This window comes from Canis aureus, chromosome 13 (genome assembly GCF_053574225.1).
Source record: "Canis aureus isolate CA01 chromosome 13, VMU_Caureus_v.1.0, whole genome shotgun sequence".
Taxonomy (NCBI): domain Eukaryota; kingdom Metazoa; phylum Chordata; class Mammalia; order Carnivora; family Canidae; genus Canis; species Canis aureus.
In genome coordinates this window covers 15,605,739-15,621,024 of record NC_135623.1, presented here as the reverse complement: position 1 = coordinate 15,621,024, position 15,286 = coordinate 15,605,739, and the positions used below count along the sequence as shown (strand labels likewise).

Here is a 15,286-nt window from a genome sequence, read left to right as displayed (position 1 = left end):
AGAAGAACGATACAAAGTGGAAGGCTGAAACCTCACATTTCTAAATAAGTGAAAATTTTTTAGAATATTGTACAGAGATCCTTATAAAGAAGAAAATAATTGCCATCTTGGTAACTAATTTTAATTACTGAATTCTTACTAAACGTTAGGCAATGTAGTTTCTCTACGTATTTTTATCAACACTCTGAGTACCTTCTGGTCTCCAGGGTCACAGGAATGTGGAACTTTGCTTTGTGGAAGTTCTCATCTAGTGTCTTCCCCTACCCGCTGTGGTCCCTGAACGCTGGCTGGCCCCAAATTTCCAAATGAATTTGCTTCTAGCATAACTAGTCCCTGGGGAATAATTTATGCATCTTCATGTGTTTCAGTCATCAGGGCATCTGCTGAACACTTTCTATTATGTTTGTGGTGTGGTTTCTATTTTAGGGAGTGAATATATGGCTAGAAAGGCTAAGGAGTAGAGCAGGCATGATCATGCCCATTTTAGAGCTTGGGAAGCTGAGGCCCTGGGAGGGAAAAATCTGTGATGGAGCTGGAGCAGGTGCAAGTTCCCTGGCTCTGTCTCAGCCCTACAGTTTCATCCTAAAAGGAGCTTTCTTAAGGAACAAAATCTTTTAGGAGCCATCCACGAATACTTAAGGAAACCTGCTCGGAATTTGGAAGTAACAATGAAGGTTTCACAGTGGTGCCATAAGAAAGGAAAATAATGTTAAGGTTCTAAAATCTTTTGCCCTTTAATATAAATTTTAAAATTTTTATTTTATTCAGTTCACTAATTCTAAAGGAAGCACATCTAGCACTAGACTGAAGAAAGAATTTACGACGTAAAGTTATTTGGGTTGTGACTGGTTCCCAGCTGCCCAGGAGTCCCAGAACTCTTGATGTCTGGTTGTTGAAAGAGGACAGATCTTAGGACCAGGAGGCTGGGCAGGCACCGCCCACTAGTGACCCCTGCACGCCGTGGCTGCTACAAGGGCCTTTTAACGATCTCAGTTTCCAAGTCCAGTGGGTGGCTTCGTCTCACCTTCCTCAGCCTGCGGGTTGTTTTCCAAAAGCAAAGGGGAATGACACGTACCAGAGCAGAACAGGTCGTGAAAGGACGTCTCTGAGGCACAAAACTGTCAAATCAGAACAGGGCATTCATTCCTAGCGGAGCCCGAATGTAAAACCTCCTAGGGCTGTTTGGAACCTCTGAGGATAATCGCAGCTGGAGGAACGCCGGGACGGGTGCACACCCTCAGGAACCCTCCCGAGTCACCTCCCCCTTTGCTCTAGGCCACCTTCTAAAAGCTAACAACTTCCTTCTCATTCTAGATTATTGCTTGACACACAGATATGACTGCAATCAAGTGTTCTAGCTCTCACATCTGTGGAAATTTTGGTAATTCACCGGTAGGTAAGGAAGACTGGCTAGAAAACTTTAGGAAAAAAACCGTTTGTCATTTCTATTCTGTTCATCACGAACCGCTCTGCTCTTAAGGGCAGGAAGCATGGTCCAGCCCTATCCTGGAAAAAGACACGAAGAAGTTCTATCCCTGAGCTGTGCTTATGCAGTCCCATGGTGGCTGGGAAGCTGAATGCATCTGCTTCACTCATAGCCTTTAAAAAATCTTGAGGAATGCTCTGTTGAACCTAATGCTTCAAAAAGGGGGGAAAAAAGATGTTAACGCTTATTTCTAAGAAATGTAGCATACTGCAGTTTTGGCTATTAAATCTAAATCTATTCTAACTCCCTCCGTTGTCTCCATCCATTCAGAAAAACAGAGCCAAAGGAGAATTTCCTGGGCAGGAACCAAGGGACTTGTCTAGGGGAGCAGCAGACCTAAGGCTTCCCCTTGCCCTCCCTCAAAAGCGGAAGCCATGGTGGCAATTTCTGTCAGTAACAAATGTTACTGCCACTCTGGCTTTTAAAAGTGACAGGGAACAGGGCTTTTACTCAGGACTTTGATAATTACTCTGCATATAGAGTGTTGTAAAACCCCTATAATAAATTTGACCTAGTTTCTTAAATAAAAGCGGCTACATAAAATTACATATATATATATATATTATTTTTTTTCTATTTGTTTTTCTTCTTCCAGTTAACAGTCATTTAGTCATAGATGCACAGACCAAACCCGAGACCCAGCCTCGCCCCTACTTCCCAGCACACCTTCCTGGGTGTAACTTCCTCCTCCAGGAGAGCTTCGGGAAGCAGGGAGGCTGGCGCAGCAGCAGTCAGGAGCCAAGGCACAGGCACAGCTAGGGTAAACTGAGTTGTGTGGGACGGGCTGCACTGACCAAGTGGAGTCACGGAACCCAGCCCCGCCCCAGGCAGGGGGTTTCCCGGTCACCCTCAAGTTCTCCCATCCCTCAGAGCTTTGAAAGGCACATCCAGAAATGTTGCATCCAGGGTGAGGATAAGCTACACACAGTTGCTACGCAAGGGTTAAGGGGCTGGAAGACCCCCGGCACAGAGCAACGAGGCTAGGAGGCCATCCATGCCCTGGCCTGGCGGCAAGGGGCCGTGGGGGAGAGCTCCGGGATCCAGCCTGCTCCGGTGGAGGACCAGGGCTGTGGTCAGTAACACACATACTCCCCAGATCTTTGGTGCTCGCGTAGCAGCATCTTCCTTACATACAAAGGTTTCTGTAGCCAACAAAGCTGGGAAGAGTACACTCCTGCACGCAGCTGCGGCCCGTTTCCTCTCCCAGTGCGGGCCGTCTCCTGCACGAGGGCACAGAGCACGTGTCGTGAGTCTAAACTGTATTGCACATGCCAACAGTTTAGAAAAGATTTCCCGCAGTCAGACTCGAGACCTCCAGTTCTAGAATCCAAGGAACTTGGCCCCAGCCCTACCCAACAGTTTTGCCCCTTGGTTGTCTTTACAGAGGAGAGAGTCCTAGGTTTTTTCCCCGACAGGAGAGGAACCCAGACCACTCTGGAGGGCAGAGGTCAGGGACCCAGGCAGCTGCCCACCTTACAGGCCCCTGGGCTCCAGGACCAGCCAGTTCTCCAGGACCGTCTGTACATCCTGTCCGCTCAGAGGCTCCCGCAGCCGCACCTTCACCTCCAGCTTGCCCCCGGTGGGCTTCCTTCCATCCAGCACCTGTGAAGGCCACGGAGATGGTAACTGAGAGGCCCCGGGCTGGGAGCAGAGCGCTCATCGGCTCACGGGTCAGAAAAGGAGCTCATGTCCTGCAGCGTCCGCACGGGCAGGACAATCCTGCGGTCCTGCCTTCTGGCGGTTTTAGGTTAAATCTTAAGTAACACATAAATCCAAGTAAGTATCCGTGCTCCAAGGTGGAGAGGAGACCCCAGGGCTCCGCCCAGTCTTCCCATGGCCGCTCCCTGAACAGATGCTCACGCTTCAAGCCATAGCCCGAAAGCCACTAAGCACTAAGCTGCCCTCCTTCACAGGTGGCCCCGAGAGAAGTGGACGGTAAGGCTGCACAGCCAGCGTGGCAGGGCGAGGACCGGAACACAGGCCAAGAGCATCGATCCAGCCGCTGCCCTGCTCCCCTCCTCCGAGGCAGGAGAGGCCCCAGCCTACACAGGCAGCAGCAAGGACGTGGGCCAAGGCCCGCCAGTGGCACCATCTCGGTGCCTACCCGGCACCCTTCTCACTGGACCTTCGTGTCCTCACCTGTCACACACAAGTTCTCCAAGTCCCTGCCCCTGAAATTGAGGGAGTTCACAGAAGTTCAAGAAGCTCTCTGGAGCCAATTCCTAAACGCAGACCAGCTACACTCCAGGGGGCCCCCAATCTGGAACTACCTGCTCAGCTTTACGTCCAGAGCTTGTTCCGCTCCACCGTGCTACTAGACAGCTGTGCCGACCACAACCCAGCCCCCCTCAAAACGTAGGACGGCAGTCGTCAGACCCTCGAGGGGCCCTCTAGTCCACCATCCCCGGGGACGTAGCGGGGCATGTTGTGCAGAGCATCACAGCTTCCTGCCCAGTGATGCTAGCACGCTGTCTCGGACCCTGTCAGTCTCATGTGGAATGGGAAAGCACCCGGTCTACGGCGCATTTACGATGCCTCAAAATGAACGGGCGCAAAGAAACCTATAGTAGGGACTGATGTCCGTGAATGTTGTTCTTACTTGCAGGTCCTTGGGTTTGCTCATCCTACCTCCACAATCTCTCTGATCTCACATTCGTTCTCTAGCCGCTCCAGCTTCAGGTGAGCTGTGCCAACCAGCTTGTCGCTTCTGAAGAAGGACCTGGGGAACCAAGAATCAGCCGACTGTTGGACCGGGAAGGCCGGTGGGAGCCCCGGGCTCATGCAGAAAAACAGTAGGGGCAGCAACAGAAGCTGCTCCGCCCCCCCCCTCCCCCACCCCCCATCCTGGCAGTGGCCTGATCAGGGCCTCACCCTTTGTGGAAGATTTCAAACTTGATTCCTTTGCTTTGGATCACCCTCCTGAAGCCCCGGTGGTTTCGGTTGATGTTTAGTTTGAAGAGCTGATCAAATTCTGCAAGAATGGGAAAAGACAAGAAGTGGCATGGGCTCACAGCTGGATTTCCCTCTCTGCCTACAATTCGGAGTGACACCTACCAGACAGTGGTGGAGCTTCTAGGCCCTGGCTTGGAAGTCCACACAATTTTTGTGCTCTTACTAGATACAGATTATACCAAAACGGAAAGGATTTGGATTCAAGTCCCATCTCCATTGCCTCCTTGCTATGGAGCCCTAGGCAAGTCCCTCTACCTCTCTGAGCCTCAGTTTCCCCAAATGTATTACCTCTTGATTAAACCAACTTAAGATAATAAACAAAACACTCTGAAAACGAAAGTGCTGCACACACACAGGAGAGAGCGGGTCGGAGGAAAGAGCGGTCCTCACCTGGAGAGTTTGTGTTCTTCACTACAGCTGTTTTGCTTTTTTGAGCCTGCTCCTAAAGCAGGAAGATGGAAGAAGTCAGGACAGCTTGAAAAAGAGGTGTATAGGGTGAAACCTCTAGGCTGAGTGTTGAGGGAAGTGCCTGCCCCCCAGCCCCGTCTTCAAACCCCTCCCAGTAGCCAGACGTCCCAGGGAATGCAGAGAAACTGGGCACAGGGTCCTGGAGTGGAAGGTGGGGCTCAGGGGATCCTCCCTCTACCTGAACCTCACCGAGTTAGGGTAGTGGAACTCAAACCGCACAAAAGCATCCAAGTCATCAGGAGTCACCCCTATGATGGAGAAAGGGGAATCGGGATCAGCAGGAGTAGCCGGGGCTGAGGGGTCTGGGCAAGCGCCCAGTGCAGAGGTGGCCCTGGGGCTACCTGAAGGAGCTGGGAGATTCATTCCCCGGACGATGATCAGATGCATTTCCGTGCTGTTGAGTTCTGAGAAGATCCTACAGCCAAGAAGCAAGGACAAAGAGCTGTGACAAAGAGCAGTAGGGAAGGTCCCCTTGTCTGGTGCCTGCCTGGCTGCCTTGCTGGAAGGTGGTCAGGAGAGCAGGCCCAGGGAAGCAAACCTGGCCTGGGCGAGCAGTGGCAGGGCTGGTACGCACACCTCAGACCTCCGTGACCTCCAGTCCCGAGTTCCCGCCGCCATCGCCGCAGCTCTGAGCTTCTCATGGGCAGGCAGCCACGGCCCACTCCTTCCCAGCACCAGTGCCTATAGCACGGCCAGCCCCAGACGCCTCACTAAAAAGGCCTATGTCTCCAGTCTCTTGTCCCATCCCTGCATGGAACCCGTTTCCCTTAAGCCTTGGCACCTCACAATCTGGAATGTCTTCAACTCAAAATGATGGCTGGGAGGGTCAAGGCCCTGGGCCTGGGCCAGCTGCAGGATCTCCAGCTGCTTCTTGCGGTCCTGAGCAAGATTCTCAAACCTGACAGGGACAGGTGGGCACGTCAGCACGGCAGGGCTCATCTCCCCCACCCAATAAGCCGCAGCCCCGGGCCCACTGCTCACCTGGTGGTCTCGGCCACGTTGCCCTGGTGCATGAACTGCTTGGAGAACAGCACACATTTCTGCAGATAAGCGCCCAGAGTGACACCAGAGCCCGTAGCAGGACTGCTTAGTTTAGCATTCGAGGCCTGAGCCCCGCCGTTCCTCTGTATGTAGCCTCACCCCCCTTCCCCTAACACATACCCCAAGGCCACTGTTCCCAAGTCCCATCACACTTTTCTAACTTTTTGCTGTTTTATTTCCTGAGGATAGCCATTCCCCCAAATTCACTTAGCAAGCTCCTGTTCAAAACCTAACAGAAACAGCATTTCAGAGGCTGACTTACAACGGACACACACCCAGACACACAGATACACCCGCCTCCCTTAGTACTCCTTTCTCGCTCCCGTCTTCAAAGTACGTTCCCCTTGGTCACACAACCAGTAAGTAAAAGAGCCAGAATTTGAATCCAGGCCCATCTGACCTGAGCCCCACACCTTTCCCTGAAGGGGGCCGCGGGCACTGAAAGGGGAAGAGAAACGACGACTGACCTCATGTTGCTCCAGAAGCATTTTTTGTAGCTGGGCATACACCTCCTCAGTCTTCTGGGAGAGCCGCAGGTCCTCGTGGTGAATGAGGATGAAGTCGCCCTCCTCATCCGTCAAGGGTGAAGGCACCTGGCCAGGTCACAAGGCCCCTCAGGGGCCCCAAGAGTCAGATTATTCCTCTATTGAGCATAACAAACACCGAATCCGCACTACTGTTTCTCCAGTTCCCACTAACCTCCAGTGATGGGAACTCACTACCTCCCACTCTACCCCAGGCCGCCGCCACGCTCTGCTTCCCCCTTGCCTTGCCCTGCCTTGTCACCTCTGACCCCAGCTAGCCCCTCTGGCCTCCTGGCCTCCTCTGGGACCACGGGGCAGAGCAACATAAGCAACAGCTCTTTCCCAGGTGTCCCCGCATCCTATCTGCACCTTGCCCCCACCAAGCAGCTGCTTCGTTCCTGGCCCCGCCCATCAAGCCAGCCAGCACCTCCCCTGCCTGAGAAGTCCTGCTGCTCACCGAGGCGAGACTCACCTTGGAGAGGTCCACAGGTCGGCCAGCTCGTACCTGGGTGATCTGAGCCTCCAGGCGTTTGGCCACCCGTAGGTGGGCCTTGGCTTGCTCCAGGTCCTGGCCACGCTTCGCCTGCAGGGCTGCCCGCTGGTACTGCAGTCTCCGCGCCTCCAGCAATGTCAGCTGCTCCCGCACTGAAGGACGAGGGACGATGGCTAGGGCCATGCCTGTCCCTCCCTGGAGCCTTCGTTCATCCATCCTTCTCCCCAACTCACCAGAGGGACTCAGCGACTCCTTAGAACTCGAGGCCTTGGGATCAGGCAAGGCCCGAAATGAAGGGACCGCAGGCTTCGCTGGCTTCTTGGCCACTGGGGCCTGGGCTGGGGGCTCATCCTGCAGGTGCCCGGGAACGTGTCATGGGGGTCTGTTTCCCACCCGGGCTGCAGCGGCTCCCGGACCTGCGCTTCCTTCCTAATGCTGCACTAGCTTGCCGTGTAACCGGACGTGAGTGGCTCTCCCGTCACGGGCCCTAGAGAACCTCAGCGCTGGAAGCTGCCTCAAAACCTTCCCAGTAGGAAAGCAGGGTAACGGGGACTGAAGCTGGGCCCTGGAGTCAGAAAGACGCTGGCCCAACTCTAGCTCTGCTAACTCCTGGCTGGGTGCACTTGGCCAAGTTTTTTCTCCGTGAAACCGAAGAAAGCATACCTACCTCACTGAGCTTGTTAGTACAGACGACGACAGGGAGTGAGTGGGCTTAGCCCTCGTCCGCTACTCCCCCCAGCCAACCCCTGGAGCCTCGGGCCTGAGCCAAACCTCATCCTCCTCCTCCTCCTCCTCCTCTGCTGGGGCTGGATCCTCCAAGGAAGCCAGCTTCTGGGCAGCAGCTAAAGTAGCTGCCACCGCATCTTCCTCGGTGCCCACAACGGGTGCCAGGCCAGGAATGGGGGGGAATCCTGTGGAAGACAGATGGCTGGGAGAGGGGCAGGGGAGCCTCGGAAAAGCACGAGGCGGCTGTGGGCCATGGCTAGAGGCAGACACGTGAGCAAGCACTGCCCCTCCCCACCTATCTTGCTCCCAGACCTCCGTATAAGGCCCCCACGCCGAGCCTGCTCACCTGGCGGAACAGGTAACTCAGCAAAGTCCACTCTCCGTCCTGCCCGGTGTGCCCGGATGGCATCCTGATATTGCTACAAGGGAAGGGGGGACTTGCGGGGACCATGGCATGTAGACGCCACGCAGGGAGAGGGAGACCCAGAAGGCAAGCGAGCCCCTGAGGCAGCAGGAACTCCCAAGACAGAGACAGACAGACAAAGACCCGAAGAGCAAGGCCCACCGCAGCCACAGAGAGGTCGTGAAGCTGTGGGCCCACCTTGGCTATGCGCTCATGCATCCGCGCCTTGCGCTCATCCCCACTGCCCCGGGCCTGGATGCCTGCCTCCAGATACTTGTTTAGTCTCTGCTGCAGGGCATCCAGTACCGTCGGTGGCTCAGCAGCAACCACTTGAAAGAAGAAAAGAGATGGCATCAGTCTGCTGCCTCTCCCCAGGGCCCCAGCCCACAGTTCCACCATCCTGTCCTACCTGGAGCTGCTGGAGTATCAGAGCCTGTCACTGGCTGCACTCGCTCCAGGGCTAGGGGTACAACTGGGGGTGCTGTGACAGCCTTGGAAGCCTGTGGAAGGGCCTTCAGATCTGGGGACCCAGAGGAGAGGTGGAAGTGGAGGTGCCTGGTGAGTCCTGGCCCCGAAACTCCCCGATGTCAGCCTGAGCCAGCCCCAACCCACTGTCCCCATACTGACCCTTAGGTGCCGGGGGCATGGCACTCAGGTCCACAGGCTGCCCCTTCCCCAGGGCCTCCAGGACTGCACCAAATCTCTACAGTAGGAAAAGCAGGTGTGGGCATCAGCCAGGGAACCCTTGTGCTAAAAAACTTCCCCCTCAGACCCATCTTCCTCAGGCCCAGTCTACGTGTATGACCATGCAGGTCACTGCCCCCATCTGTGAAACAAGGGGTTGGACACAGGGCCTCCGAGTCAGATGCCATACCTTCCCAATCCTCATGAGTTCTCGGGCACGGTTTAGGTCTCCAGCCCGCTTGGCATTCAGGGCAGCCAACTTGTACTCTCTCTGTCGAGCTGACAGCAGGGCCCGTGGGTCTGGGTCTGAATCAGGCGGGGCAGAAATGCCAAGACTGCCCGAGAGGCTTGTCTCCGGCTGAGAGGGCTTGTCTATTAAGAAATAAAAAGCCCGCAGAAGTGGCACAAGGGTCAACGAAGAAGGCGCACCCTTTGGGTCCCAGTGCCTACAGGTCCAGTTGGCCCAAAGACCTTTCAGGGAAGGTACAACTGATGACAACGGGCAGGGTGGGATGGGGAGGCAGGCTCTGAGCTTAGAGACTAGGACAGGACTTGGAATGCCTCCAGGTACCTGGCTCCTTGGTGAAGGGAGCTGGGGCATCTGCCTCTGCCTCAGGGTTCCTGTCAGCGGCTTCCTGGGGGGCCGGCTGTCTCTTGCCTACGGCCACTGGAGGTGGAATCTCATCCTCACTGATCTTCTTGCCTTTCCTCACAGCAGCCAGCTGAGCCTCCAGAGTCTGAAAGAGAGAACCAGAAGCCCAGCGAGTCATCTCAGCCTGAACCCTGCCTGAAGATGGGCCAGGAATCTTTCACCTCCACAAGGGTGGTGGGGAAGCCTTACCCACTGCCCTCAGCCCCACTCCTCCCAGCGCTGTTCCTTGGCCAGGCCCAACCCACCTTCAGGCCACGCTCACAGCGCCTGGCTTTGGCTGCTTCACCTGCCTCCTTGGCACTGGCTGCAGCCTCCCGGTAGTTGTGGATCCGATCCTCCAGCAGAGCCTGCAGCCCCCGAGGCCCTCCAGCCTGTAGATACTTCAGTTCAGGGCATGGCCACTCCAGGGCCAGTTAGGCCCTTGCTGCTCCCTCCCTGCAAGGAAGCTGCCCCAGAAAATGGAGCTCTTGGATTCAAGGAGAAGGAAGAGCCTAAAAGCCTCAAGGTGGGAGGCAAAGACTCACTGGAGAGGCCAGACGCCATGTCAGAGGGAAACACAGAGGCCTAAACAATCTGTGGAGGCCAGGAAATGGCTGCAGGGGGTGGTCTGGGAGAACAGAGAGGCCTTTGAGGCTGGCCAGCCGCAAGCAGCTTCTCAGGCTGTCTGCTTGGGGCAGCTGTGGAGGAGCGCGGAAGGGCTACTGCAGCCTTCCTAAGCAAGCCATGCTACACGCATGTTCTCCACAGACACTTTCAGGGCATCAGAGGTGCACAGGATCCCTCCAGAACCTACCTGAGCTGCTGGGACTGAAGCTGTCAGTAGAGCTGTCTGCCCTGGGGCTTCGGTGTCTTCCTGTCCCTTCTCCTCTTCAGAGCCTCCTGGGCTAGCTGTCTCATCACCATCCTGGGGCCCAGCCTCATCCACACCCAGGACCTCCTGCAGCTCAGTCTGAAAAGAGACAAGTCTCAGGAGCTTGGGAACCTCGGCATCATACCCATGACAGGGTACGAAAATAAAGCCCCCCACCCCCAGCAGCATCGCCAGCATCAATCACTGTGCCTCAAAGTCCTCTTTACCAAAACACTCCTTTAATCTGACCTTAAAAGCCTTAAAAACAGTGAAGACTCCAAATCTGAAAATTCCCAAATGCACAGCTCAGACCACACGTCAAAAGAGACCTCACATCGTGGTTAGGAAAATGGGCCCTTCTTGGGCAAGGCACTCACTCAACCTCAGAGCACACACAAGACAAAGCCCAGGCCTCTTCCTCAGGCTTGATCACAGAGCCCCCCCCTCCCCCCACACCAGCGTGGCAGACGCACCAGCAAGTCTGCATCCTCCTCCAGCCCTTCCTCCTCCAGCCCTTCCTCCTCCTCCACATCCCGCATGCAGTCTGCAGCCAACTTCTCGATGTGAGCCATAGGCAGGGGGGCTGAGGGAAGAAGGTCACAGACAGTGAGGGCAATCAAAGGTCCGTGAGGAGGGTCTTTGGTCCCCTGTGCCAGCAAGACACATCCAGGGAGAAATCCTCTTTCTCTTCCACAGCCAAAGTCCCACCTGGAAAACCCTTGCTCTTCATGACCCAGCTCAAAAGACCCTCAGCTGGGAAAGCTTCCTGGGAATGCTCCCTTCTTGGCATTTTTGTCATAGGTATTCACAGACATGCCTATCTATTCCCCAAAGCCTCGTTTCCCATACGTATAGACTTTTAACGTCCAGGGAAGCTTTACGATACTTTTACAAGGTAGGTGTCACTCCCATTTTACACACGTGAGCTGATAATACCAAGGTTAAGTTTCCTCACATTGCAATCTTAGTAACCAAGATGCAAACCCAGGCTCATCTACCTGCAAAGCCGGTTTGGACCGAGAGAAGTAAGGGCCATGGGTCTCCCAGACCAGTGATTCCCTTCCCAGGTCCCCCCACTGTCCTCATCTCAGGGGCACACGGGATGAGGGATGGTTCTCTCTAAAAGAAAGATTTAGACCCTCAGACGCTCCCAGGCTTCAGGTCTCTGCCCTCTTCCAGGCTGGGGAGGGAGACTGCACTTACTCAATAGCGTCTGTGTACTTACGTGCTCAATGCAACCTGTGCTAAGCCTGAGCCCCTCCGCTCTACTGGGCCCTAGCTAGGGCTAAGATAGAGAAGTCAGTCAGTCTGAGACTCATTAGGACCATTGTCCATAATGGGGAGAGGGGCCGTCAGAGAAGGAATGAGCTTCCCATCACACAGGTGTATGAGCAGGACGAGACAGCCTCCTGGTGGGAGTACTGCAGAAGACAGGGTATCAAGGATCTGGTGATCCAACTGGCTCCTCCCAGCTGTGAGGAGACAACCGTCTCTACCACCCACCTGAACCCATCTGATCCCAGCAACAAGCCCGCCCAATGCCACAAACTCACCTTGCCCCTTGGGGGCTGGCTTCCTGCCTGTGGCCCCTGCTTCCCCGGTGAGGGCCAGCAGTTCAGCCTCCAGGTCTCCATCATCTTCAGTCTCCTCCATTCCCAGCATCATGTCCTCAGGGCTAAACTCCACAAAGAGCCCCAGCTGAGAGCAGAGAAGGGTTCTTAGGAACCACACAATGAGGACCAGTCCTAGAGCCAGTCTCAGGCAGTCCAAGGCTCCTTCATTATGTGTGAGGCACAATGTGCAGACAGGGAAACTGAGGCCTGCAAGATTAGCCTTTGGGGCAATTATCTCCCTAGTGAGTATAAAGAACCCAGTAAGACTACATTGCCATTATTATTACAGTGTAACAGCACTAGCTGTCAGGCACTGCACTTAACATTCTACATGATTTTTAATTCTCAAATCCTGAGACTTAGACCCTGTTTTTTTAAAATTGTGGTAAAACACATGTAACAGGGTGCCTGGCTGGCTCAGTTGAAAGAGCTTGGGACTCTTGATCTTGGCCCCATCCTGAGTGTAGAGATTACTTAAAAATAAATAAACTTTAGGGATGCCTGGGTGGCTCAGCAGTTGACCATCTGCCTTCAGCTCAGTGCCTGATCCCAGAATCCCGGGATCGAGTCCTGCATCAGACTCCCTGCATGGAGCCTGCTTCTCCCTCTGCCTGTGTCTCTGCCTTTCTCTCTCTCTCTGTGTCTCTCATGAATACATAAATAAATACTTTAAAAATAAATAAATAAACTTTAAAACAAAACATAACAAGGGGTGCCTGGGTGGCTCAGTCAGTTAAGCATCTGCCTTTGGCTCAGGTCATGATCTCGGGGCCCTAGGATCGAGCCCTGCAACCCTGAGCAGGGAGCCTGCTTCTCTCTATCCCTCTGTAGCCCCCACCCCACTTGTGCTCTCTCTCAAATGAATAAATAAAATCTTTGAAAAAACAAATGAAACAGAAAAATTATCTTAATCATTTTTTTAAAGTAAGCTCTACGTCCAATATGGGGCTTGAACTCAGGGCCCTGAGATCAAGAGTTGCATGCTGTACCAACTGAGCCAGCCAGGTGCCCCTCACCATAACCATTTTTAGGCGTCCAGTTCGGTGGCATTAAGTACATTCACACTGCTGTGCTACCACCACCACCACCAGAACCCTTCTCATCTTACTCAACAATTCCCCTTTCCCTCCCCTACCCCGTCAACCACCATCCTACTCTCTGTCTCCATGAATCTGACGGCCCTAGGAAAAGGTAGCCCTATTTCCATCACTATGCTCAGGTGAAACTGAAACCGCCTTAAGTGGCAGAGCTAGCATGTAAAGTAAAGGGCTTGTGACTTCAGTCTATGCTCTCCACTCCACACCCTCCCTTACCCACTTCTTTTAAGACCATAAAAATGGACTAAGAAGTTTCAGGACTTGGGCCCAGAAGAAATAAAGGGAGCAGATTAGAGGATACACTTTTCAGTCTCCCACCTGGGCCAGAGCCCTGTGTCTCTAAGCCGCAAAGCTCTTCCAATGGCCACAGTCCTCAAGCCCTGGCATCCTTGGCTGGCAAGCAAAATCGTGGCCCTAAATGAGAAACCTATGACAGTGATGACACCCCATCAGAACACCCCAAATTTGGTGGCTCCTGAGCCCGCTCACTCATGGAGTGACCGTGGCAGGAGGACGCCTGGGTCGAAACGCAGCCGGGTTTAGGCTCCTCTCCCAGCGCGGCTGGTCGGCGCTAGTCAGAGGGGCCTGACCGCGCCGCCGCCTCCAGGGAGCGCCGCCCGTCTCACAGGACCAGCGAGGGAGTCAAGCAGGTGACCCGGTTTGCCCGAGCCGCGTGGAGACCCCAGGCGGCCGGGGCGGAGGGGGGCAGCGTCCATACCTGCTTCGCAGCGGCCACGCCCCGGCCACTGGCCTGAGGGCCTTTCCGGGGTCTCGGCCCTGGCATCTCGGCAGCGCGGACGCGGGTCTGACGGCGAAGGAAAGCGCGTCAGGCGGGAGGAGCCTCCGGGCCCGCCCCCAGCAGCGCCGCCGCCGTGGGTGTGGCTGCCAAGCTCCCAGCCCCGCACCGGCACGGCCCGGCGGCGGCACGGCGGTGGGAGGCCGCGGCCCGCCTGCTCGGCTTGGGGGCCACCGGGAGGACGGCGGGGCGCGGTCGGCCACTCAGGGACCCGCTGCGCGCAAGGCTGGAGCCTTCAGAACGGCTCCCGCTACGTTACGGCTCGAAATCCAGTGCCTCAACCAGTGGCCGCCACTGGCAGCACGAACCTGGACACTCGTCCCCACACCAAGTCCCGTCGGGCCGCTCAGCTCCGCAGCGACCCGCATTCCCGCTCGGGCTCCCGACCGCAACAGGACACGACGTGACGGAACCCGCGCCCCCGCGGCCCCGGCCTGCCACCCCCCAGCGGCCCCCGCGACCCGGCCTGTCGGCCCCCCGCGGCCCGGCCTGTCACCCCCCAGCGGCCCCCGCGGCCCGGCCTGTCACCCCCCCCAGCGGCCCCCGCCTGTCACCCCCCAGCGGCCCCCGCGGCCCGGCCTGTCACCCCCCCCAGCGGCCCCCGCCTGCCACCCCCCAGCGGCCCCCGCGGCCCGGCCTGTCACCCCCCAGCGGCCCCCGCCTGCCACCCCCCAGCGGCCCCCGCGGCCCGGCCTGTCACCCCCCAGCGGCCCCCGCCTGCCACCCCCCAGCGGCCCCCGCGGCCCGGCCTGCCACCCCCCAGCGGCCCCCCGCGGCCCCGGCCCGCACCCCCAAAAGCTTCTGGAGAAAGTGATGCTTGTGCTGAGTCATGAAAAAGTTGGGGGAAGGCGGGGAATGGACTCCCAGAGGGAACCCCCTCAAGGGTTCCGGGGGAGGAACCCGCGCGAGGGAGCTGCGGCCGGGGGCGCAGGGAGACGCGGCACGGCGCGGGCGGGGCCCTCGGGGCTCCGGGAAGCACCCGGGGGCGGGGGACGTGACGGCGCCGGGCGGGCGATCCGGGATCCTCCGTGCGGCCGCGGAGGGAGCACGGAGGCCGGCAGGCTGCCCAGGACCGAGCACCTCGCCACGGCCCAGCGAAGTGGCGTCGCGATGGAGACGAGGGGCGAAACCCACGGGGCTCCGAGGCTCACCGGCCGCGGGCGCGCGGGGTGACGGCAGCCCTCGGGGCGCTGAGGCGAGCGGGCTCGGGGCAGAGACGGACGTCAGGTCCCCAGCCCGAGGCGCGAGGGCCGCGGAGCGCGCACCGGAGGCGAAGCCGAGGGACCCGCCCCCGCGCCCGCGTCTGCCCCGCAGCACCCCTCGCCGGGGCGGGCCCGCTGCGTACCTCGCCGCGGATCCGACGCTGGCCCGGTCCTAATCCCGCCCGGCACCGCCCAGGGCTCCCGCGGCCCCGGGGAGGCGGCGGCGGCCGCGACAGGAAGCGACCCTGCGGGAGGCGGCTCCCGCCCGGACACGTGACGCCACGCCCCGTGAGGCGCGC

At 57.1% G+C, this 15,286-nt stretch overlaps 1 protein-coding gene across 6 annotated transcripts; it reads right to left on the bottom strand.

Annotated features, from left to right (window-relative positions):
* Positions 1–709: 709 nt before the first annotated feature.
* CC2D1B (coiled-coil and C2 domain containing 1B) lies at positions 710–15,285 on the bottom strand. 6 transcript variants are annotated; one of them, XM_077844926.1, is made up of 26 exons: positions 15,131–15,174; positions 13,708–13,794; positions 13,308–13,416; positions 11,833–11,977; positions 10,753–10,862; positions 10,223–10,378; positions 9,675–9,800; positions 9,349–9,514; positions 8,968–9,149; positions 8,721–8,796; positions 8,503–8,613; positions 8,292–8,422; positions 8,037–8,109; positions 7,736–7,875; positions 7,198–7,315; positions 6,944–7,116; positions 6,415–6,540; positions 5,888–5,946; positions 5,688–5,804; positions 5,248–5,321; positions 5,096–5,154; positions 4,829–4,880; positions 4,358–4,457; positions 4,115–4,205; positions 2,959–3,088; positions 710–2,706 (listed from the first exon to the last, which is right to left on the bottom strand). In XM_077844926.1, the coding sequence occupies exons 4-25, from the start codon at positions 11,942–11,944 to the stop codon at positions 2,960–2,962; spliced, it is 2,481 nt and encodes an 826-aa protein (XP_077701052.1). In that variant the 5' UTR covers positions 11,945–11,977; positions 13,308–13,416; positions 13,708–13,794; positions 15,131–15,174; the 3' UTR covers positions 710–2,706; position 2,959. The 6 variants fall into 6 exon arrangements, with proteins under 6 accessions (XP_077701052.1, XP_077701051.1, XP_077701056.1 ...); XM_077844925.1 differs by lacking the exon at positions 13,308–13,416 and having other exon boundaries at positions 15,131–15,285; XM_077844930.1 differs by lacking the exon at positions 10,753–10,862 and having other exon boundaries at positions 15,131–15,175.
* Between the last annotated feature and the right edge of the window lies 1 nt (position 15,286).